This window comes from Pseudophryne corroboree, chromosome 9 (assembly GCF_028390025.1).
Source record: "Pseudophryne corroboree isolate aPseCor3 chromosome 9, aPseCor3.hap2, whole genome shotgun sequence".
In the NCBI taxonomy this organism is placed as follows: Eukaryota; Metazoa; Chordata; class Amphibia; order Anura; family Myobatrachidae; genus Pseudophryne; species Pseudophryne corroboree.
Genome location: NC_086452.1, coordinates 177,640,535 through 177,664,100, shown reverse-complemented (window position 1 = coordinate 177,664,100; position 23,566 = coordinate 177,640,535). Strand labels below are relative to the sequence as shown.

General features: G+C 48.3%; 1 protein-coding gene across 3 annotated transcripts in view; it reads left to right on the top strand.

Annotated features, from left to right (window-relative positions):
* The window catches only part of KLHL20 (kelch like family member 20), a 133,247-nt gene that overhangs the window by 21,277 nt on the left and 88,404 nt on the right, over window positions 1-23,566 (top strand). For all 3 annotated transcript variants that reach the window (XM_063939968.1, XM_063939966.1, XM_063939967.1), the window contains exon 2: window positions 18,061-18,259. In XM_063939968.1, the coding sequence (XP_063796038.1) occupies window positions 18,237-18,259 (23 nt within the window). In that variant the 5' untranslated portion in view covers window positions 18,061-18,236. The remainder of the gene's footprint in view (window positions 1-18,060; window positions 18,260-23,566) is intronic.

Genomic DNA, 23,566 nt, shown 5'->3' with positions numbered 1-23,566 from the left:
TACAGAGAATATTTGCCATTTACATCAGTCCCCGCCAAAGTGGAGCTTACAATCTATATTCCCTACCACGCGTACACACATTCACGCTAGGGCCAATTAACCCACAGATGGGTCAATGTTTTTCTTGACCTTTAATAGGATTAACGGAGACTGGGTAGTCAGACTTAATCCCCTGCTGTATTGTTCTCTGTATTGTATTGCAGCTGAGAACAATAGATGAAGGGTTTATGTTAATAAACCATGTTGTGCCTAGACGCAGCAAACTAGCCAAGATAACCGTGGACCCATCGGACCCATCTGTACCAGTATATTTTTGGATTGTGGGAGGAAACCCATGCAAGTATGGGGAGAATATACAAACTCCACACAGTTAGGGCCATGGTGGGAATCGAACCCATGACCTTAGTGCTGTGAGGCTGTAATGCTAACCATTACACCGTCCGTACTGCCCTAAAACCCAGGAATGCATTAATGAATGAGATCGTTCATATCTTTCAGTGTAATCGCCCAGTGTGTAGGACCCATTGCTCGTTGAGGGAGGATACATATGACAAGGCGCAGAAGAGAGAAAATAAAAACCCTGCAATTATAGTTAATGGACCAGCGAATGACAGGACCAAAATACTAGTCTTATATTTATTTTTCTCTGACGTCCTAGTGGATGCTGGGAACTCCGTAAGGACCATGGGGAATAGCGGCTCCGCAGGAGACTGGGCACATCTAAAGAAAGCTTTAGGATCACCTGGTGTGCACTGGCTCCTCCCCCTATGACCCTCCTCCAAGCCTCAGTTAGATTTCTGTGCCCGACGAGAAGGGTGCACACTAGGGGCTCTCCTGAGCTCTTTGTGAAAGTTTTAGTTTAGGTTTATTATTTTCAGTGAGACCTGCTGGCAACAGGCTCACTGCATCGAGGGACTAAGGGGAGAAGAAGCGAACTCACCTGCGTGCAGAGTGGATTGGGCTTCTTAGGCTACTGGACATTAGCTCCAGAGGGACGATCACAGGTTCAGCCTGGATGGGTCACCGGAGCCGCGCCGCCGTCCCCCTTACAGAGCCAGAAGAGCGAAGAGGTCCGGAAAAATCGGCGGCAGAAGACGATCCTGTCTTCAGATAAGGTAGCGCACAGCACCGCAGCTGTGCGCCATTGCTCTCAGCACACTTCACACTCCGGTCACTGAGGGTGCAGGGCGCTGGGGGGGGGCAGCGCCCTGAGACGCAATAAATCGATAAAAAAACCTTATATGGCTAAAATAAATGCATCACATATAACTCCTGGGCTATATGGATGCATTTAACCCCTGCCAAAACATACAGAAAAAGGATGATAAGGACGCCGAGAAAGGGGCGGAGCCTATCTCCTCAGCACACTGGCGCCATTTTCCCTCACAGCTCAGTTGGAGGGAAGCTCCCTGGCTCTCCCCTGCAGTCACTACACTACAGAAAGGGGTTAAAAAAGAGAGGGGGGCACAAATTAGGCGCAGTATATAACAATACAGCAGCTATAAAGGGAAAAACACTTATATAAGGTTATCCCTGTATATATATATATATATAGCGCTCTGGTGTGTGCTGGCAAACTCTCCCTCTGTCTCCCCAAAGGGCTAGTGGGGTCCTGTCCTCTATCAGAGCATTCCCTGTGTGTGTGCTGTGTGTCGGTACGTTGGTGTCGACATGTATGAGGAGAAAAATGATGAGGAGACGGAGTAGAGTGTCTGAAATAGTGTTGTCACCCCCTAAGGGGTCGACACCTGAGTGGATGTACTGTTGAAATTGCGTGACAGTGTCAGCTTTGTATAAAAGACAGTGGTTGACATGAGACAGCCGGCTACTCAGCTTGTGCATGTCCAGACGTCTCATACAGGGGCCCTAAAGCGCCCGTTACCTCAGATACAGACGCCGACAGGGGTACTGACTCCTGTGTCGACGGTGAAGAGACAACCGTGATTTCCAATAGGGCCACACATTGCATGATTGAGGCAATGGAAAAAGTTTACACTTTTCTGATAATATGAATACCACCAAAAAAAGGGGTATTATGTTTGGTGAGGAAAAACTTCCTGTAGTTTTCCTGAATCTGAGAAATAAAATGAGGTGTGTGATGATGCGTGGGTTTCCCCCCGATAACAATTGATATTTTCTAAAAAGTTATTGGCAGTATACCTTTTCCCGCCAGAGGTTAGGGTGCGTTGGGAAACACCCCCTAGGGTGGATAAAGCGCTCACACGCTTGTAAAAACAAGGGCTCTACCCTCTCCTGAGATGGCCGCCCTTAAGGATCCTGCTGATAGAAAGCAGGAGCGTATCCTAAAATGTATTTACACACATACTGGTGTTATACTGCGACCAGCAATCGCCTCAGCCTGGATGTGCAGTGCTGGGTTGGCGTGGTCGGATTCCCTGACTGGAAATATGATATCCTAGATAAGGACAGTATATTATTGCCTATAGAGCAATTAAAAGATGCATTTCTATATATGCAGGATGCACAGCGGAATATTTGCCGACTGGCATCAAGTATAAGTGCGTTGTCCAATTATTCCAGTAAAGTGGTCCGGTGATGCGGATTCCAAAAGGCATTTGGAAGTATTGCCTTAAAAGAGGGGATGTACCCCAGGTCGCCTCTCAAACTAAGACGCCGTATTATCAGGCGCAGTCCTGGTTGGCAGGCGGACAAAAGGGTTCCTCTTTTCTGCTCGTGACAGAGGGAGAGGAAAATGGCTGCAGAGATCAGCCAGTTCCAAGGAACAGAAACCCTTTTCCGCCGCTGCCAAGCCCTCAGTATGACGCTAGGGCTTTACAAGTTCAGGCACGGTGGGGTCCCGTTCTCAATGAATTTCAGTGCGCAGTGGGCTCACTCGCAAGTAGACCCCTGGATCCTTCAGATAATATTTCAGGGGTACAAATTGGAATTCGAGACGTATTCCCCTCGCCGTTTCCAAAAGTCTGTTTTACCGACGTCTCCCGCTGACAGGGAGGCAGTTTTGGAAGCCATTCACAAGCTGTATTCCCAGCAGGTGATAATCAAGGTACCCCTCCTGCAACAGGGAACGGGGTATTATTCCACACTATTGTGGTACCGAAGCCAGACGGCTCGGTGAGACCGATTTTAAAATCTAAAATCTTTGAACACTTGCATACAGAGGTTCAAATTCAAAATTGAGTCACTCAGAGCAGTGATTGCAAACCTGGAAGAAGGGGACTACATGATGTCTCGGGACATCAAGGAGGCTTACCTTCATGTCAAAATTTACCCTTCTCACCAAGGGTATTTCAGGTTATGGTACAGAACTGTATCAGTTCGGACGCTGCCGTAGGGATGGTCCACGGCACCCCGGGTCTTTACTGAAGTAATGACCGAAATGATGATATTCCTTCGAAGGAAGGGAATTTTAGTTATCCTTTACTTGGACGATTCCCTGATAAGGGTAAGATCCAGGGAACAGTTGGAGATCGGTGTAGCACTATATCAGGTAGTGTTGCGGCAGCACGATTGGATTTTCAATATTCCAAAATCACAGCTGGTTCCGACGACTTGTCTTCTGTTCCTAGGGATGATTCTGGACATAGTCCAGAAAGAAGGTGCTTCTCCCGGAGGAGAAAGCCAGGGAGTTATCCGAGCTAGTCAGGAACCTCCTAAAACCGAACCAAGTCTCAGTGCATCAATGCACAAGGGTTCTGGGTAAAAATGGTGGCTTCCTACGAAGCAATCCCATTCGGCAGATTCCACGCACAGTGGAACCTTCTGGACAAATGGTCCGGGTCGCATCTTCAGATGCTTCAGCGGATAACCCTGTCACCAGGGACAAAGGTATCCCTCCTGTGGTGGTTACAGAGTGCTCATCTTCTAGAGGGCCGCAGATTCGGCATTCGGGACTGGGTCCTGGTGGCCACGGATGCCAGCCTGCGAGGCTGGGGAGCAGTCACACAGGGAAGGAATTTCCAGGGCTTATGGTCAAGCCTGGAGACATCTCTTCATATAAACATTCTGGAACTAAGGGCCATTTACAATGCCCTAAGTCAAGCGAAACCCCTGCTTCAGGGTCAGGCGGTATTGATCCAATCGGACAACATCACGTCAGTCGCCCACGTAAACAGGGCGGCACGAGAAGCAGGAGGGCAATGGCAGAAGCTGCAAGGATTTTCGCTGGGCGGAAAATCATGTGATAGCACTGTCAGCAGTGTTCATTCCGGGAGTGGACAACTGGGAAGCAGACTTCCTCAGCTGACACCAGGCAATAGCGGTGGACGCTCTGGTAACACCGTGGGTGTACCAGTCAGTGTATGTGTTCCCTCCTCTGCCCCTCATACCAAAAGTACTGAGAATCATAAGAAGGAGAGGAGTAAGAACTATACTCGTGGTTCCGGATTGGCCAAGAAGGACTTGGTATCCGGAACTTCAAGAGATGCTCACGGACGAACCGTGGCCTCTACCTCTAAGAAAGGACCTGCTCCAGCAAGGGCCTTGTCTGTTCCAAGACTTACCGCGGCTGCGTTTGACGGCATGGCGGTTGAACGCCGGATCCTGAAGATCCCTACCCTGGTCAAGGCCAGGAAAGACGTAACCGCAAAACATTATCACCGCATTTGGCGAAAATATGTTGCGTGGGGTGAGGCCAAGAAGGCCCCTACAGAGGAATTTCAACTGGGTCGTTTCCTCCATTTCCTGCAAACAGGACTGTCTATGGGCCTAAAATTAGGGTCCATTAAGGTTCAAATTTCGGCCCTGTCGATTTTCTTCCAAAAAGAACTGGCTTCAGTGCCTGAAGTTCAGACATTTGTAAAAGGGGTACTGCATATACAGTCTCCTTTTGTGCCTCCAGTGGCACCTTGGGGATCTCAATGTTGTGTTGAGTTTCCTAAAGTCACATTGGTTTGAACCACTCACCACTGTGGACTTAAAATATCTCACATGGAAGTGACGAGTTAGCCTTGGTTTCAGCCAGGCGGGTGTCAGAATTGGCGGCTTTATCATATAAAAGCCCTTACTTAATATTTCATTCTGAAAGGGCAGAATTGAGGACTCGTCCTCAAATTTTCTACCTAAGGTGGTTTCTGCATTTCACATGAACCAACCTATTGTGGTACCTGCGGCTACTAAGGACTTGGAGGATTCCAAGTTGCTTGACGTGGTCAGGACCCTGAAAATACATGTTTCCAGGACGGCTGGAGTCAGAAAATCTGGCTCGCTGTTTATCCTGTATGCACCCAACAAACTGGGTGCTCCTGCTTCTAAGCAGACGATTGCTCGTTGGATTTGTAGTACAATTCAGCTTGCACATTCTGTGGCAGGCCTGCCACAGCCAAAAATCTTAAAATGCTCACTCCACAAGGAAGGTGGGCTCATCTTGGGCAGCTGCCCGAGGGGTCTCGGCTTTACAACTTTGCCGAGCAGTTACTTGGTCAGGAGCAAATACGTTTGTAAAATTCTACAAATTTGATATCTTGGCTGAGGAGGACCTGGAGTTCTCTCATTCGGTGCTGCAGAGTCATCCGCACTCTCCCGCCCGTTTGGGAGCTTTGGTATAATCCCCATGGTCCTTACGGAGTTCCCAGCATCCACTAGGACGTCAGAGAAAATAAGAATTTACTTACCGATAATTCTATTTCTCGTAGTCCGTAGTGGATGCTGGGCGCCCATCCCAAGTGCGGATTGTCTGCAATACTGGTACATAATTATTGTTACCAAAAAATTCGGGTTATTGTTGTAGTGAGCCATCTTTTCTAGAGGCTCCTCTATTATCATGCTGTTAACTGGGTTCAGATCACAAGTTGTACAGTGTGATTGGTGTGGCTGGTATGAGTCTTACCCGGGATTCAAAATCCTTCCTTATTGTGTACGCTCGTCCGGGCACAGTATCCTAACTGAGGCTTGGAGGAGGGTCATAGGGGGAGGAGCCAGTGCACACCAGGTGATCCTAAAGCTTTCTTTAGATGTGCCCAGTCTCCTGCGGAGCCGCTATTCCCCATGGTCCTTACGGAGTTCCCAGCATCCACTACGGACTACGAGAAATAGAATTATCGGTAAGTAAATTCTTATTTTAAAGAGAACTTCAGAATGTTGCATTGAAGGCCCTCCTAATTACTCTAACCATGCTTGGACAGCAGGTACCCCAATTTTTCATGAAATATTAGGCCCTACCTTACTTCATGTACACTGCAAGTCTGAGTGCCTAGAGCAGTGATGGCTAACCTTGACACTCCAGCTTGTTGAACTACACATCCCAGCATGCCCTGCATCAGTTTTAGCATGGCCAAATAACAAAACTGTAGCAGGGCATGCTGGGATATGTAGTTCAACAACAGCTGGAGTGTCAAGGTTAGCCATCACTGGCCTAGAGAATATTTCAATTAACAACTGAGCGTACAGACAACACTAAAAGTAGAATTAAAAACATTTTTTTACCACCTTTACTACTTATTTCTCATACGTCCTAGAGAATGCTGGGGACACTTCATAGACCATGGGGTATAGACGGGATCCGCAGGAGACATGGGCACTCCAAGACCTTTACTAGGTGTGAACTGGCTCATCCCTCTGTGCCCCCCCCCCCCCCCCTCAGACCTCAGTTAGATTCTGTGCCCAGAGAGACTGGACACTAACAGGGGAGCTCTCCTGAGTTTCTCTGAAAAAGACTTAGTTAGGTTTTTTATTTTCAGGGAGCACTGCTGGCAACAGGCTCCCTGCTTCGTGGGACTGAGGGGAGAGAAGCAGACCTACTTCTAATGAGTTCAAAGGCTCTGCTTCTTAGGCTACTGGACACTATTAGCTCCAGAGGGTCTGATCGCTAGCCGTGCTAGATGCTCGTTCCCGGAGCCTCGCCATCAACCCCCCTTGCAGAGCCAGAAGAAAGAAGCCAGGTGAGTATTCAGAAAAGAAGAAGACTTCAGAGGCGGCAGACGCTGACTGAGGTACTGCGCGGTGGTCGCGCTGCGCGCCATGCTCACACACACACAGCGGCACTGTTGGGCGCAGGGGGGGCGTCCTGGGCAGCAGGAAACCTCAGATCTGGCACTGGCAAAGACAGATGGTGCCTGGGCACATATTATACCCCCGCCAGTATAAATATATTTTCAAAGGAAGCGGGACTGAAGCGCGCCATTGAGGGGGCGTGGCTTAGCCCTCATAGCTCTAACCAGCGCCATTTTTCTCTCCACAGAGCTGCAGAGACGCTGAGCCTTCCTCTCCACTGTAACAAGTAACAGGGAAAAAACAGGGGGGGCACAGTTTATTTGGTGCTTATTATTGTTATTTCTGATAAGAAAAGCGCTGACATCTCTGGGGCTGTGTATTGCACACTTCAGATCAAAGTTGGTCGCTGGGGTGTGAGCTGGCAAACTCCTTTTGTGTCTCCCTGACAGGCTTAGTGTAGATCTGTTCCATATAGCCCAGTGTGTTTGGTGGTGTTGGTGCACGTGTGTCGGCATGTCTGAGGCTGAATGCTCTTCCCAGGAGGAAGTAGATGTGGAGACAGTACAGGCTGTGGGAGTGACCCCGTTGGCACCGCCGACTCCTGATTGGGTGAATATGTTGAGTGTTTTAAATGCTAATGTGGCTTTGTTAAATAAGAGGTTTGATAAATCTGAGTCACAGCACCGAGCATGGAGAAGGTCCATGGAGGATGCATTGTCACAAACCCCTTCGGGGTTACAGAAACGTTAATTTGCCCAGTTAGTGGACACAGATACCGACATGGATTCTGATTCCTGTGTCGACTATAATGATACCAGATTGAATCCTAAATTGGCTAAGAATATTCAGTACATGATTGTGGCGATAAAGGACGTGTTGAATATCACGGAGGACCCTGAGGTTCCTGATACAAGGGTCTGCATGTATAAGGGTAAGAAACCTGAGGTAACGTTCCCTCCGTCTCATGAACTGAATGCTCTTTTTGAAAAGGCTTGGGAAAATCCTGACAAAAAGTTTTTGATTCCCAAGAGAATTCTGCTGACATATCCATTTCCCTCGGGGACAGGAAAATGTCAGTCAACCCCCACTGTGGACAAGGCCTTATCCCGACTGTCCAAGAAAGTGGCTCTTCCGAGTCCGGACACAGCAGCCCTGAAGGATCCTGCGCATCGTCGACAGGAAAGCACATTGAAATCGATCTATGTCACTACGGGTACACTGCTCAGACCTACCGTGGCGTTGGCATGGGTGAGTAGCGCTATTGAAAAATGGGCGGATAATTTATCCTCTGAAATTGATACCCTGGACAGGGATAGCATTCTCGTAACTTTAAGTTACATAAGGCACGCTGCAGGGTATCTGAAAGACGCTGCAAGGGATATTGGCATTTTGGGATCAAAGGCCAATGCCATGTCAGTCTCGGCTAGAAGGGCATTGTGGATTCGTCAATGGAATGCTGATGCTGATTCGAAGAAAAATATGGAGACTCTGCCGTATAAAGGTGGTGTCTTGTTTGGTGACGGCCTCGCGGACCTGGTATCTACGGCTACTGCGGGTAAGTCATCATTTCTATCTTACGTCCCTGCACAGCAGAAGAAAATGCCTCACTATCAGATGCAGTCCTTTCGGCCCAATAAGTACAAAAGAGGGCGAGGGAGCTCCTTCCTTGCTACGAGAGGTAGGGGAAGGGGAAAAAGATCACCCGCGGTGGCAGGTTCCCAGGAGCAAAACCTTGGGTTTAGTAACCCAGGGTTACAGGCTGGAGTTTCAAGACGTACCCCCTCAACGTTTTTTCAAGTCAGCCTTGCCAGCTTCTCTCCCGGAAAGGGAGGTGGTATGCACGGCCTGTGCCTACATCAGGTCATTGTCACAGTACCACCGTCACAACAAGGAAAAGGCTTTTATTCAAACCTATTCGTGGTACTGACGCCGGATGGCTCGGTCAGACCGATTCTGAACTTAAAGTCTCAATTTCTATCTGAAGAGATTCAAATTCAAAATGGAATCTCTTCGGGCAGTGATCTCCAGTCTGGAGGGAGGAGACTGTATGGTATAAGTAGACATAAAGGACGCGTACTTACTTGTTCCCATTTACCCTCCGCATCAGGCGTACCTGAGATTTGCGGTTCAGGATCGTCATTACCAATTTCAGACGTTGCCGTTTGGGCTTTCCACAGCTCCAAGGATCTTCACAAAGGTGATGGCGGAAATGATGGTCCTCTTGCGCAAGCAAGGAGTCACAATTATCCCATACGTGGACGATCTCCTGATAAAGGTGAGATCAAGGGAGAAATTACTAGAACACGTCGCGCTCTCCCTGAAGATTCTACAGCAACATGGTTGGCTCCTAAATGTGCCAAAATCACAGTTAGTTCCGACAAAGCGGCTGTCGTTCCTGGGCATGATTCTGGACACGGAGTTAGAGTTTTTCTGCCGGTGGAGAAATCTCTGGAAATCCAGAACATGGTAAAAGGGATTCTGAAACCGGCGAGGGTGTCGATTCATCAGTGCACTCGGTTGCTGGGAAAAATGGTGGTGGCCTACGAGGCCATTCCGTTTGGCAGGTTTCATGCCAGGGTGTTTCAGTGGGGCCTGCTGGACAAGTGGTCCGGGTCTCACCTGCTTATGCACCGGAAAATAGTCCTGTCTTCCAGGACCAGAATCTCTCTCCTGTGGTAGCTGCACAGTCCTCACCTTCTAGAGGGACGCAGGTTCGGGATCCAGGATTGGGTCCTGGTAACCACGGATGCAAGTCTCTGGGGATGGGGAGCAATCACACGGGGAGAATTTCCAGGGAAAATGGTCAAGTCAGGAGGCTTGTCTGCACATAAACATTCTGGAATTAAGGGCCATTTACAATGGCCTTCGACAAGCGGAAAATCTTCTTCAAGATCTGCCCATCTTGATTCAGTCGGACAACATAACAGCAGTGGCGTACATAAACCGCCAGGGCGGAACAAAGAGCAGAGCGGCAATGGCAGAGGCCACAAAAGTTCTCCGCTGGGCGGAAAGACACGTAAGCGCTCTGGGGGCGGTCTTCATTCCTGGAGTGGACAACTGGGAAGCAGACTTCCTCAGCAGACACGATCTCCATCCAGGGGAGTGGGGTCTTCATCAAGAGGTCTTCGCAGACGTGACAAGTCACTGGGGAATTCCTCATGTAGACATGATGGCGTCTCGCCTCAACAAGAAACTTCTGAGGTATTGTTCCAGGTCAAGGGACCCTCAAGCAACAGCGGTGGACGCCCTGGTGACACCGTGGGTGTTTCCGTCGGTCTACGTGTTCCCGCTGCTTCCACTCATCCCGAAGGTGATAAGGATCGTAAGAAGAACAAGAGTTCCGGCGATACTCATTGTCTCAGACTGGCCGAAGAGAGCCTGGTATTCGGATCTTCAGGAGTTGCTCATAGGAGATCCGTGGCCTCTTCCTCTACGAGAGGACCTGTTACAGCAAGGTCCGTGCGTGTTCCAGGACTTACCGCGGCTGCGTTTGACGGCATGGCGGGTGAACGCCGTATTCTAGCCCAGAAGGGGATTCCCATTGAAGTTATCCCCACTCTATTTCAGGCTAGAAAAGAAGTAACGGCGAAGCATTACCACCGTATTTGGAGAAAATATGTGTCTTGGTGTGAATCCAAGAAGGACCCTACGGAGGAATTTCAGCTGGGGCGTTTTCTCCATTTTCTACAAACTGGTGTGGATGCGGGCCTTAAGCTAGGCTCCATTAAGGTACAAATTTCGGGCCTTATCAATATTCTTTCAAAAGGAATTGGCTTCCCTCCCTGAGGTTCAGACTTTCGTCAAGGGGGTGCTGCATATCCAGCCTCCATTTGTGCCTCCGGTGGCACCGTAGGATCTCAACGTGGTGTTAAGGTTCCTGCAATCTCCTTGGTTTGAACCTTTACGGAAGGTTGAGTTGAAATTCCAACTTGGAAAGTGGTCATGTTGTTGGCATTGGCGTCCGCATGGCGGACCTGCCAAAGGTGGTTTCAACTTTTCACATGAACCAACCTATTGTTGTGCCAGTGGTTACTGGCACCATCATGGACTCAAAGTCTCTGGATGTGGTCAGGGCTTTGAAGATCTATGCAGCCAGAACGGCTCAGATTACGAAAACGGAGGCTCTGTTTGTCCTATATGCTCCCAATAAGATTGGGACGCCTGCTTCCAAGCAGACTATTGCGCGTTGCATCTGTAACACGATTCAACAGGCTCACTCTACGGCTGGACTGCCGTTCCCGAAATCGGTTAAGGCCCATTCTACCAGGAAGGTGGGCTCATCTTGGGCGGCTGCCCGTGGGGTCTCGGCATTACAACTTTGCCGAGCAGCTACTTGGTTGGGTTCAAACACTATTTTTTTTTCCCCAGTGTGTGTTTTTTTTAATGAAGTATTGCTACACATGGGGGCTTTCAGAAAGCACGGCACGGCTGCGGTTTGCAGACGGAAATATCCTCTGGAAAGTCCGGCTGCCGTGTTGGGGATTTGCCGAAGGCAATGAGCTGAGTGTGTGACTGTGCGCTTTCACACACTGGGTTTTTTGTGCTGTGCTGCTGCGCATGCACAAAGCCGTTGTGTGTGTAAGTTTGTCCGACTTTTTGCCATCCGGTGAAAATTGAGTGTGTGAAATAGCCCTTAGAGGAGCACATCCTCCTGCCACTGCTGCCTCACACTGCTAATGATGATTAGCTGATCTGTTCTTCTATGCTGTTATTGATCTTTCTGCAGCAGGTTTCTATTTAAAGCCCTGGAAAGATTGTCCAGCGGCTAGAAATTATTCGGCACAGTGAGCTCCATTGCAGGGGTCCATGCGATGCCTTTGTGAATTTGGAGTTTTTGGTTTTACTCCATTTTTATGTAGTTGGTTTTGCAGCTGTATTTAAAAAAAAAAAAAAAAAAAGTTTTTTTTTTAATCTGAGAGTTAGTGAATTTGAACAAAAATATTTATTTGCAATAGCATATATATGGTGATTTACCTAATATGTTGGTTTATTAGTACTTAGATATGTATATTTTGTGTTGTTGCACAGGTGAAGTCTAAAGGTAATCCAGTTCTCTGCCTAATGGAGTAACCACAACCTTTAATGGGAAAAACTTTGAACATTTTGAGCGCTTCAGATAATTGGATGCTGTGTTCAAGTACTGTTGTCACATGAAAATTACTTTTCCCATTTAACGTTGATCTCTTATGGGTGTGGCATTTCTGAACAGCAACTTTAAAAAATAAAAAAAAAAACTGCTTCAGAAAAGCTAGTGTGGCACTATCCCAACAGACCTGTTTGTACAGAGCAGTTGCAAAACACACATAATCCAGGGGGGCCTGGCAGCCCAACATTGTGGGCACATTCCGATGGTGCTCCCTCAGTTTGTTCCTTGGCAAGTTTACACAATTACAATAAAAATAAGATTTTTATTTTGAAAAACATTTTTTAAACCAGTTGTTCGAAAAATGTCTCTTTTTTTTTTTTTTTTTTTTTATAGATATAGAAATATATCTATATCTAGATGGGATCCGGACTGAAAGTCGACAGTAACTAGGTCGACAATGTCTAGGTCGACCACTATTGGTCGACAGTAACTAGGTCGACAGGGTCTTTAGGTCGACATGTTCTAGGTCGACAGGTCAAAAGGTCGACATGAGTTTTTCACAATTTTTTTTTTTTCTTTTTTTGAACCTTTTCATAATTAACGATCCACGTGGACTACGATTGGAACGGTAATCTGTGCCGAGCGAAGCGAAGGCACCATGCCCGAAGCATGGCGAGGGGACGCGGTGCAGTAATTGGGGTTCCCGGTCACTCTACGAAGAAAACGACACCAAAATAACATTAAAAACTCATGTAGACCTAGAACATGTCGACCTAAAGACCCTGTCGACCTAGACACCCTGTCGACCTAGTTACTGTCGACCAATAGTGGTCGACCTAGACATTGTCGACCTAGTTACTGTCGACTTTCAATACCACACCCATATATATATATATATATATATATATATATATATATATATATATATATATATATACTAGGTGATTCATCGCGCCCTACGGGCGCTCTTCACACCGTCGTAAGGGGCTGTGCCCCCTTAACCCTTGCACACCCTTGTGGCGTGCAATATTTTTATTATATGGAGTATTACATCCAATCATAATTGTGTGAGTGGTTAAATATTGCACGGACAAAGGGTGTGCAATGGTTAAGGGGTCGAAGCCCTTTGCAACGGCGTGAACAGCGCACGTAGGGCCTGGTGAATCACCTAGTACGTGCTGTGGTTGGGGGAGTGGCAGGTGCGGGGAAGATGTGGATGGGACCGGAAGGTGGCATGGCTGTGTGTTGTATGTTTTTGGAACTTTGTATATGGTATTGTAGTGTGTGGAAGTTGGGGGGGGGGGGGGGGTGTGGACATGAGTTGGCATGTTATTGCATGTGTGGGGGGGAGGGCTCCATTGTGGGCATATGGTTGTGTTATTGTGTTGTCAGAATGCATTGGCTGTATAGAGAGGGTGGCGGGTGTGTAGTAGGGGTTGTGTGGTGGTGTGCAGAATTGTGGAGGGTCTGGAAGGTTATGTAGGTGTTGCAGTGTAATTGCAGAGGGGTAAGTGTGTGTGTGTGTGTGTGTGTGTGTGTGTGTGTGTGTGTGTGTGTAAGTAAAAAGTGTTGGGTAGTGATGTATGTTGTTAGCGTAGTACACCCAGCTTCCCCATCACGTCGGCGCAGACAGGGGCAACATAGAGGTCTGCAAAGGCCCCCAACATGTGTTGGTTTACAGGTGTGCTGGGGTCACACAGTGATGGAAACAGGGGGGCTACAGTGAAGGTTCCAGCCCTCCCCACTACCCCAGCAGAAAGTGTATAATACAGGGGACTCCGTCCCACACTGTTTCGGGAGTGGGCATCACCACAACGTCCGGACCCTGCGCACGTCCACAGTAGCGTCAGCAGCAGCTGCCTGGGTGGGGATGACAGGGCTGATGGCAGTCCTGTCCCCAGCGGCAGGTGTACAAAAAAACCTCCCATCGCAGCACCTCCACCATGGCAAGAGGGAAAAAGGCACACAAGAATAGATGGCCACCCCCCCCCCCCCCCCATAACATGAGCCATCCCCCTCTCCCAATATCAGTCATCTCCTCCCCTTTATAAGGCATGCCCCTCCCTCCCTTCGCCCATAATATCAGGCATTCCGTTATGTCGTCGTCGTCCCCATAACAGCCTTCCTTCCCAGGTGGGGAAGGGTGCGCTGCTGCTGCCTCGTATATAAACCACATAGATTATTGTGTGGATGATGGTGTTGGGGGCTGCGGGTGGATGGGGAGGGTGTTGGGTGAAGGTTGCAGTGGGTGTTGCTGGAGTGGCAACAGGAGTGTCTTGCACAGGCAGACAGGTGCGGGTGACGGGCCTGGTGAAGGGCAGAGGGAGCTGGCGTGCTAGTGAGGGAGGCTGGTGAGAGAGTGTGTGCAGCGGTAGTGGGGAGGGGGGGAGCGGTGTGTGCAGGCCTGTCGGGCGGTGGAAAACCGGGGCAGGTGAGGGGGCTGGTGAAGGGCAGAGGTAGCTGGGCTGGTAGTGAGGGAGGGGAGGATGGCGGCCAGGTGTCGGGCAGCTCCGTGCGAGAGTGTGTGCGGCCCTATTGCGCACAGGAAGACAGGTGCGGGTGACGGGGCTGGGAGTGAGGGAGGCTGGCGGTGTGCTGTCGGGCGCCTCAGTGACAGTGTGTGCAGCGGTAGTGGGGAGCGGTGTGTGATTAGCCGTAAGTGTGTGGCTCCTATATACAGCAGATAGACTGATGGTGTTGGGGGCGGGGGGTGGATGGGGAGGGTGGATTGTGGTGGGTGAAAGCATTCCACTTCCCCCCCTTCCAGCACAATAACAGGCATGAATTGAACTCTTCCCCCCCCCCCCCCCCCCCCCCAACAATATAAGCCTTACTCCCAAGGTGTGGTAAGGGGGTCCGCTGCAGGTGGTTGGGGGTGGGGGTGCAGGGGTGGATTAGTGCTGGGTGATGGTGGAGTGTCAGATGGTGGGTGCAGGCACAGCGATGCGGGAGGCGCAGGTAGCAGGCAGAGCGCTGCGGGTGACGGAGGTGCCGCTGGCTTGGTAGTGAGGGAGGGTTACGCTGCGGCGTGTGGCGCCTCCGTCAGGCAGTGTGAGCGCTCTGTGCGGTGTTGTACGGCACCTCCGTGAGCTGTGGGTGAGGTGGCTGCTGAAGGGCGGTGGAAGTGAGGGAGCCTGGCTGTCACTCTGCTGAGTGCTCGGGCTCCGTAAGTGCAGTGTGTGCAGTTGTGCGGCCGTGAGTGTATTTTGCGGTGGTGGGTCCTGTACGGCACCTCCGTGAGGTGTGGGTTACGGGGCTGCTGAAGGGAGGTGTAAGTGAAGGAGGCTGGCTGTGCGGTGTGGTCCGTAAGTCCAGTGTGTGTAGCAATGTGTGCAGCCGTGTCTGTATATCAACGGCGCGGCTGCAGTGTAACAGATGGTAGGGGGGGGGGCTAGCACCGGACTTGTTAGCGTGTGTGTGTGTTGCCGTGGTGGGTGTTTGCAGGGGAGGGGTAGAGTGGGGTGAGGGTGTGTAGGTCTCCTTGCTTACCTGGCAGTGTGGGCCGTCAGTGAGAATGGTGTGTCTGCCTGGTGGTCCCTTCTGCTATGGTGTATCATGTGGTGTGCTGACACAGACAGGGCAGGGTCTGTGACTCCACCCAGCGTTAGAAGTGCAGCCACAGAGTCACTGGGCTAATAAATAAATAAATATATATATATATATATATATATATATATATATATATATATATATATATATATATATATATATATATACATACATACATACATACATACATACATACATACATACATACATACATACATACATACATAGTATCCCTTATCCAAAATGCTTGGGACCAGAGGTATTTTGGATATCGGATTTTTACGTATTTTGGAATAATTGCATACCATAATGAGATATCATGGTGATGGGACCTAAATCTAAGCACAGAATGCATTTATGTTTCATATACACACAGCCTGAAGGTCATTTTAACCAATGTAATTCAGACCTGATCGCTGCTTTGCGTTTTCACACAGCGGGCCATCAGGTCTAAACTGCGAATGCGAACTGGTGTGAAAAAAGTGATCATACAGGCAATCGCAGGGTGTTTGACAGGAAGAGGCCCTTTGTGGGTGGCAACTGACCGTTTTAAAGGAGTGTCCGGAAAAATGCAGGCGGACTCAGGCGTTTGGAGGGAGGGTGTCTGACGTCCGCTCTGGCCCCCATCACCAGCAATCCATTGCAGCGAAAGAGTAAGTCATGGGCTGAGCAGAGACTGCACAAACTCATGTTTGGGCAGCTCTGCTACAAATGCGCATGCACACCTGCACAGGCCATTTTCCCTCCCCCTGTAGGCGGCAACTACCTGATCGCAGGGCTGCAAAAAACGCACCCTAGCGATCAGGTCTGAATTACCCCCCTGGTTCTACCTGCAGACCATCCTCAACACTGTAAGTAAGCATAGCATTCTCGCCCCACGTCCCCTTAAATCCTTACGTATGACCAATACGTGACAATTAGTGATGAGCGCTCCACCCACAATCCATTCTACCCCACCTCTATCCTTATTCGTTTCTGTACAGCAATTCAGGGTCCATCCCTGAACCCCTTCCTCCGGCAGCACAAAATGCTAAATAAACCTTCATACATTATTTTGTGGGTGTTTACTTGTTGGGTCACACGTTAAGGGACAGTTGTGTGATAGTTACTACATTTAAAAAAGATTGACAAGGTAGCACTTCAGGATTTCCATCTTCACTGTCACTTGCTCCGGTGCCCTCCTAGTGGGTGTTTGCCCACTATAGTACAGAGTCCAAATCTCAGGCGGCACTCGGAGACTGCTGAACACGTGAAAAAAAACAAAACCTCAGGTTATATTTATTTAGTGACGTTTTGAGGACTTATCCGCTTCCTCATACAAAGGAAGGGGATATGTCCCACGGAAACGTCACTTAATAAATATACCCTGATGGAATTCGGATGATATATATATACGAGAGAGAGAGATTAATATTAATATATTGGTTTTTAATCAAAATAACCCCTTCCATGTCTGATCTTCAAATATGGCACATAGTGGGTCATTCCGAGTTGATCGCTAGATAAAAATGTTCGCAGCGCAGCCATGATGCAAAAAAAACGGCACTTCTGCGCATGCGGCGCAATGCGCACGCATAACGTACTTTCACAACGCCCGATGCAGTTTTGCACAAGGTCTAGCGAAGCTTTTTAGTCGCACTGCTCGACGCAGAGTGATTGACATGAAGTGGGCGTATCTGGGTGTCAACTGACCGTTTTAAGGGAGTGTTCGAAAAAAACGCTGGCGTGGCTGGGAGAACGTAGGGCGTGTTTGTGACGTCAAAACAGGAACTGAACAGTCTGAAGTGATCACAAGCGCTGAGTAGGTCTGGAGCTACTCTGAAACTGCACAAAATTATTTTGTAGCTGCTGTGCGATCCTTTCGTTCGCACTTCTGCTAAGCAAAAATACACTCCCAGAGGGCGGCGGCTTAGCGTTTGCACGACTGCTAAAAACTGCAAGCGAGCGATCAACTCTGAATGACCACCATAGAGTGTTGTTCAGATTTGTTAGCAAAACCATGTTGTACTGCATGTGGGGTAGGTGTAACATGTGCAGAGAGAGTTCAATGTGGGTGTGGTCAGTTCAAACTGAAATCTGAATTGCAGTGGAAAAATAAAGTAGCCAGTATTTACCCTGCACGGAAACAATATAACCCACCCAAATCTAACTCTCTCTGCACATGTTACATCTGCCCCCCCTGCAGTGCAACATGGTTTTGCCCAATTGCTAATTTTTTTGATTTGCTAACAACTCTGAATAACCCCCGTAGTACCTTCTTGCTATACTGCTTTTTCCTTTCACTGTGCTCAAATGCTAAAATGACTTTCTCAGTGTGACTCTGCACCAAAATGTTGAGAAAAACTCCAGTAATGGAATGTACTAAGTAATTGGAAGCTGATGTAGAGAAGCTGTGACTGTTTATTCTGGATTGTACTGTAATAAGATGTGAAAACCAGTTCAGCACTCTGCTTAATTCTCTGACCATTGTTTGACTGTCCCCAAAATAGGGCTGATTTATTTATTCTTACTTTCAGATGTATCAAGGCTTATTGCCTCTGCCATCCCAGACGGCTGCAAACAGGATACAACAGAGATTTGCTGATGAGAGATTTTTTGGTTCCAACTATACACAAGACTTGGAGAGACTCCATGCGTCTGTCTTCTCAATTACTGTTTTTAAACTTGGTGTGAAGAATTCTCTTCACTGTGCATGGACAGAAAACCAATGCGTAGGTAAGTACTAGAACAGAAAGTATGCAAAATTATTCACCATGTGTTTTTCATTGGGAGAAAAAGGTTTATTCAGAAGATTACAAAATGAACTCCATGGTTTGTTGGGATTATGCCCTTACCTACAAATGGCGGAATTACTTTGGTCCAGGCCCTTAAAACTGTGGTTCAGAAGAAGCACACCTCTGCTGCCCTTTGATGTTCCAGGGCTTGCATTTTGGAGTTTGACTATGAATTGCTGCAGAGGCTGGCAATACAATTTGTGTTATGAGCTGCATCCACTGCCTCCGTTTGCATAATTTTATGTTAAAGTTCCGGCCTGGAGCTGCATGGTGGGTAGGTCAAGGTCTAGTTGAATAGCAAAGCAGCAGGGGCATCATTGGGGTCCATGTTACCGAAAGGGGTGTGAGCCGACCCCATTCATCTCTTCGGCGGCAAGCCCAGCATTCCCAGAGATGCTGAGCTGCCTCAGTGACAGGAGCTAAATGCTGCACGATAATGTCAGTGCGACACCCTTCCCCTCTCCACCCCCGCCCCCCCTGTGAGTGACACCCGAATGCAGTCCACCCCCACCTAGTGACGCCTCTGCAAGGTAAGATACAGGTTGAGTATCCCATATCCATATATTCCGAAATACGGACTTTTTTGAGTGAGAGTGAGATAGTGAAACCTTTTGTTTTCTGATAGCTCAATGTACACAAACTCTGTTTAATACACAAAGTTATTAATAATATCGTATTAAATGACCTTCAGGCTGTGTGTATAAGGTGTATATGAAACATAAATGAATTGTGTGTATGTACACACACTTTGTTTAATGCACAAAGTTATAAAAAAGATTGGCTAAAATTATCTTCAGGCTGTTTGTATAAGGTGTATATGATACATAAATGCATTCTGTGCTTAGATTTAGGTCCCATCACCATGATATCTCATTATGGTATCTAATTATTCCAAAATACGGAAAAATCCGATATCCAAAATACCTCTGGTCCCAAGCATTTTGGATAAGGGATACTCAACCTGTATATGCATTTTTTTTTAAAAATTTTTTAATTGTTTTTATTCTCAAATTGGAGTTCTCCTATAAAGGAAGCTTAAAACTGAATGCACTTTTCAGCCATCTGTCCAACTCATGCAATGCTTTGGGGGTTTCTGCCACTTTTTTAAGGGCAAGTTTGTCAGCCAATATATTGTGAGGCTTGACTCCCGTTTTGATTTTCATTTGTACTAAGCACTTCATTGTCTGGTGTTAATGGTGGTAAATTCCTGGTTGGAAAGTGCTTTTATAATACTTTACCAATCACGCATGTTGTAGTTCTACCAAGACTCCTTAATGTCCCTAGTGGATAGATGCATAATATAACAGCGTGGAGGAAATACTGTACTTCTATTTATCTAATTGTTTGCTTTATTATATGATTTGCAAATCTCATTCTCCGGTCTGGGAGTAGGACACTTCAGAACCGCCGCTCCCTTGGTCCCTAGCAGTCTATGGGGTAGAGTGGTGGTGTTGCCCATAGCAATCAATCAGATTCTGCTATATATTTTCTCTTACGTCCTAAAGGATGCTGGGGTCCACATTAGTACCATGGGGTATAGACGGGTCCCTTGGGAGCCATGGGCACTTTAGGAGTTTAATAGTGTGGGCTGGCTCCTCCCTCTATGCCCCTCCTACCAGACTCCGTTTAGAAAATGTGCCCGGTGGAGCCGGTCACAGCTAGGGGAGCTCCTAGGAGTTCTTTTTTTATTTTATTTTTTATTTTATTAAGCGTTAGACTGAGGGAGGCTGCTGGCATCAGGGTGGGAGCGCAGCGCTGATGCTGCGCTCCGGAGGGCTCAGCAGTACTGTGGTGTGGTGCTGTGGGGGGTGCCCTGGGCCAGCGCAATACCCTACAGACTGGTCATCTAAGCCATCAGGGTCTCTGTACTGCTGCTAGCATGCGATACCTCAGGCCAGTATAATCCTTACAAGTGCGGGAAGACGCGCCATTTTAGGGGGCGGAGCTTCTCAGAGCGGGTCCAGCGCTCGCCAGCACCATTTCCTCCCTGCAGATCACAGATCAGAGATGCTGACGGGGAGCGCTGACCCTCCACATAACTCCAGCTATCCTGTGCTGTACCAAGGGGTTATAGAAAGGGGGTGGGGAGGGGGAGAGTGTTTATTCACATTAAAGACTGGGTGGTCTATTAAGGTTACTCAGTCAGCGCCAGGCTTTTATTATATAGCTGCCTACTGGGGCACTCTGTGTGCTGGCTCCTTAACTCTGTCTCTCTCTGAAGGTACTTGGGGGAAACTGTCTGACATTTTCCTGTGTGTGTGTGTGATGTATCTCACATTGCCATGTCTAGGGACTCTGTGTCTTGTGCTGCTGAGTATGTATCTTCTCCAGAAGAGTCTATTCATTGTACTCAGGAATGCAATATACTGTCTCAGCCTTCTGAATCCGAACCCCAGTGGGTGGCTTCTATTAAGGGAATGATATCCCATATTTCTTCTAGGACAGCTCATAATGAGACTGAAACACAGGTTTTGAAAAAATCTGTAGAGGTTTTGTCATATTCTGCTCCCAATTCTTCCTCAAAATCCCCTGGTATATGCCCAAAAAAGCGTGGCTCTTGCACAGATAATGCAAGTGAACACAGATACCGACTCTGATACGGGAGACAGTGATGGGGATATATTGGGGGGGGGGGGGGGGGGGAGGCATCCCTTGCTAAGGGGTGCAACTCATGATTGAGGCCATTCGGGATGTTTTACACATTGCTGACAAGGTACCTGAGCAGGTAGAGGAGGCTTACTTTACAGACAATAAGAAAGCCTCCCTTACTTTCCTTGCGTCTAAGGAATTAAACGCATTATTTGACAAATCCTGGGAAAACCCGGAGAAACCATTCCAGATCCCAAGGAGAGTTCTAGTTGCTTTTCCTTTCCCTGATGAGGATAGGAAAAAGTGGGAAAACCCCCCTATTGTAGATGCTTCTGTATCTAGATTGTCTAAAAAGGTGGTTTTACCTGTCCCTGGGTCTACCGCTTTGAAAGAGCCAGCAGACCGCAAGATTGAGACTACGCTCAAATCCATATACACTGCTTCAGGCGTGGTGCTAAGGCCCACAATTGCTTGTGCATGGATTTCTAAAGCCATAGTAAAGTGGTCAGGCACGTTCCTAGAGGAATTGAATACTATGGATAGAAGTGACATTGAAATGTTTTTACGTCACATACAGAATTCTGCAGGTTTCATGGTGGAGGCCATGAAGGACCTTGGTCATCTGAATGCATGGACATCTTCCATGGCTGTCTCAGCGTGCAGGGGACTCTGGCCGCGCCAATGGTCTGCGGATGCGGAATCCAAGAAGAGTGTGGAGAACCTACCCTTCACAGGTCAGGCTCTGTTTGGGGAAGCGTTGGATCCGCGGGTAAGTCAACCTTTCTTCCCTCAGCCACTCCGCCAACGAGGAAATCTTATCCTACGTCTACTATGCAGTCCTTTTCGGACCGCAAAAGTTGAAAAGTTCAAGCCCCCTTCCACTTTCTTCAGAGGTGGTCGGAGAAAATCCAGAAAACCTGTACCATCAGGTTCGCAGGGACAGAAGCCTGGTTCTGTTTCCTCAAAATCCTCAGCATGACGGTGGACCTCCCAGCCTGGAGATCGGGCAGGTGGGAGCACGTCTTAGAAATTTCCATCACGTCTGGGCGTCATCAGGCCTGGACCCATGGGTACAAGATATTGTGTCCCAGGGATACAGACTGGAGTTGCAAGAACTCCCACCTCACAGATTTTTCAAATCAGGCTTACCAGCTTTGCTGACAGAAAGGGCTATCCTACAGGAAGCCATTCAAAAATTGGAAAAGGCAAATGTCATTGTCTCAGTTCCACCTCATCTGGATAACAAGGGTTACTACTCAAACCTCTTTGTGGTACCGAAACCGTATGGTTCGGTCAGACCGATATTGAACCTGAAATCTTTAAACCCCTACTTGAGGGAATTCAAGTTCAAGATGGAGTCTCTGAGAGCGGTGATCTCTGGTCTGGAGGAGGGGTAATTTCTGGTATCCCTGGATATCAAGGATGCGTATCTCCACATTCCGATTTGGCCGCCTCACCAGGCTTATCTCAGATTTGCGCCGTTGGACTGTCACTATCAGTACCAGGCACTGCCATTTGGCCTATCCATGACACCGAGGGTGTTCACCAAGGTAATGGCAGGGAGTGAACATAATTCTGTATCTGGACGATCTGCTGATAAAAGCATCCTCCAGGTGAAGTTTTTGCAGAACATTGATTTCACAACTCGACTACTTCGGGATCACGGGTGTCTCCTGAATCTTCCAAAGTCACATTTGGATCCGACAAGGAGATTGTCTTTCCTGGGGTTGATCCTCGACACGGAAGTGCAGAGGGTGTTTCTGCCGGTGGAAAAAGCGTTGGTGATACAATCAATGGTACGGGATGTTCATCAGTGCATTCGCCTTCTGGGGAAGATGGTTGCCTCCTACGAGGCTCTACAGTATGCAAGATTTCATGCATGGTCCTTCCAACTGGATCTCCTAGACAAGTGGTCGGGATCTCACCTACACATGCACCAGAGGATACGTCTGTCGCCGAAAGCCAGGAATTCACTCATTTGGTGGCTACAAATGCCTCACCTTCTCGAGGACCGCAGGTTCGGGATTCAGAACTGGATCCTTCTAACCACGGATGCAAGTCTCAGAGATTGGGGCGCGGTCACCCAAGGGGAAAACTTCCAAGGAAAGTGGTCAAGTCTAGAATCCATCCTTCCGATAAATATTCTGGAACTAAGAGCCATGTACAACGGACTTCAACAGGCGGCACATCTTCTACAAGATCAGGCCATTCAGGTGCAGTCGGACAATGTAACGATGGTGGCCTACATAAACCGACAAGGCGGAACGAAGAGCAGAGCTGCAATGTCAGAGGTGACAAAGATCCTCCTCTGGGCAGAAAGGCACGCGCTGGCGCTGTCGGCGATCTTCATTTCGGGTGTGGACAACTGGGAAGCGGACCTCCTCAGCAGACACTATCTCCATCCAGGAGAGTGGGGCCTCCACCCCTAGGTGTTCGCAGAGGTGTCTTTGGGGCATACCTCAAATCGACATGATGGCCTCCTGCCTCAACAAGACGCTTCACAGGTACTGTTCCAGGTCGAGAGACCCACAGGCAGTGGCGCTGGACGCACTGGTGACTCCGTGGTTCTTCCAGTCGGTGTATGTGTTCCCTCAACTTCCTCTCATCCCAAGGATTCTCAAACTTATAAAAAGAACAAGAGTTCAGGCGATCCTCATTG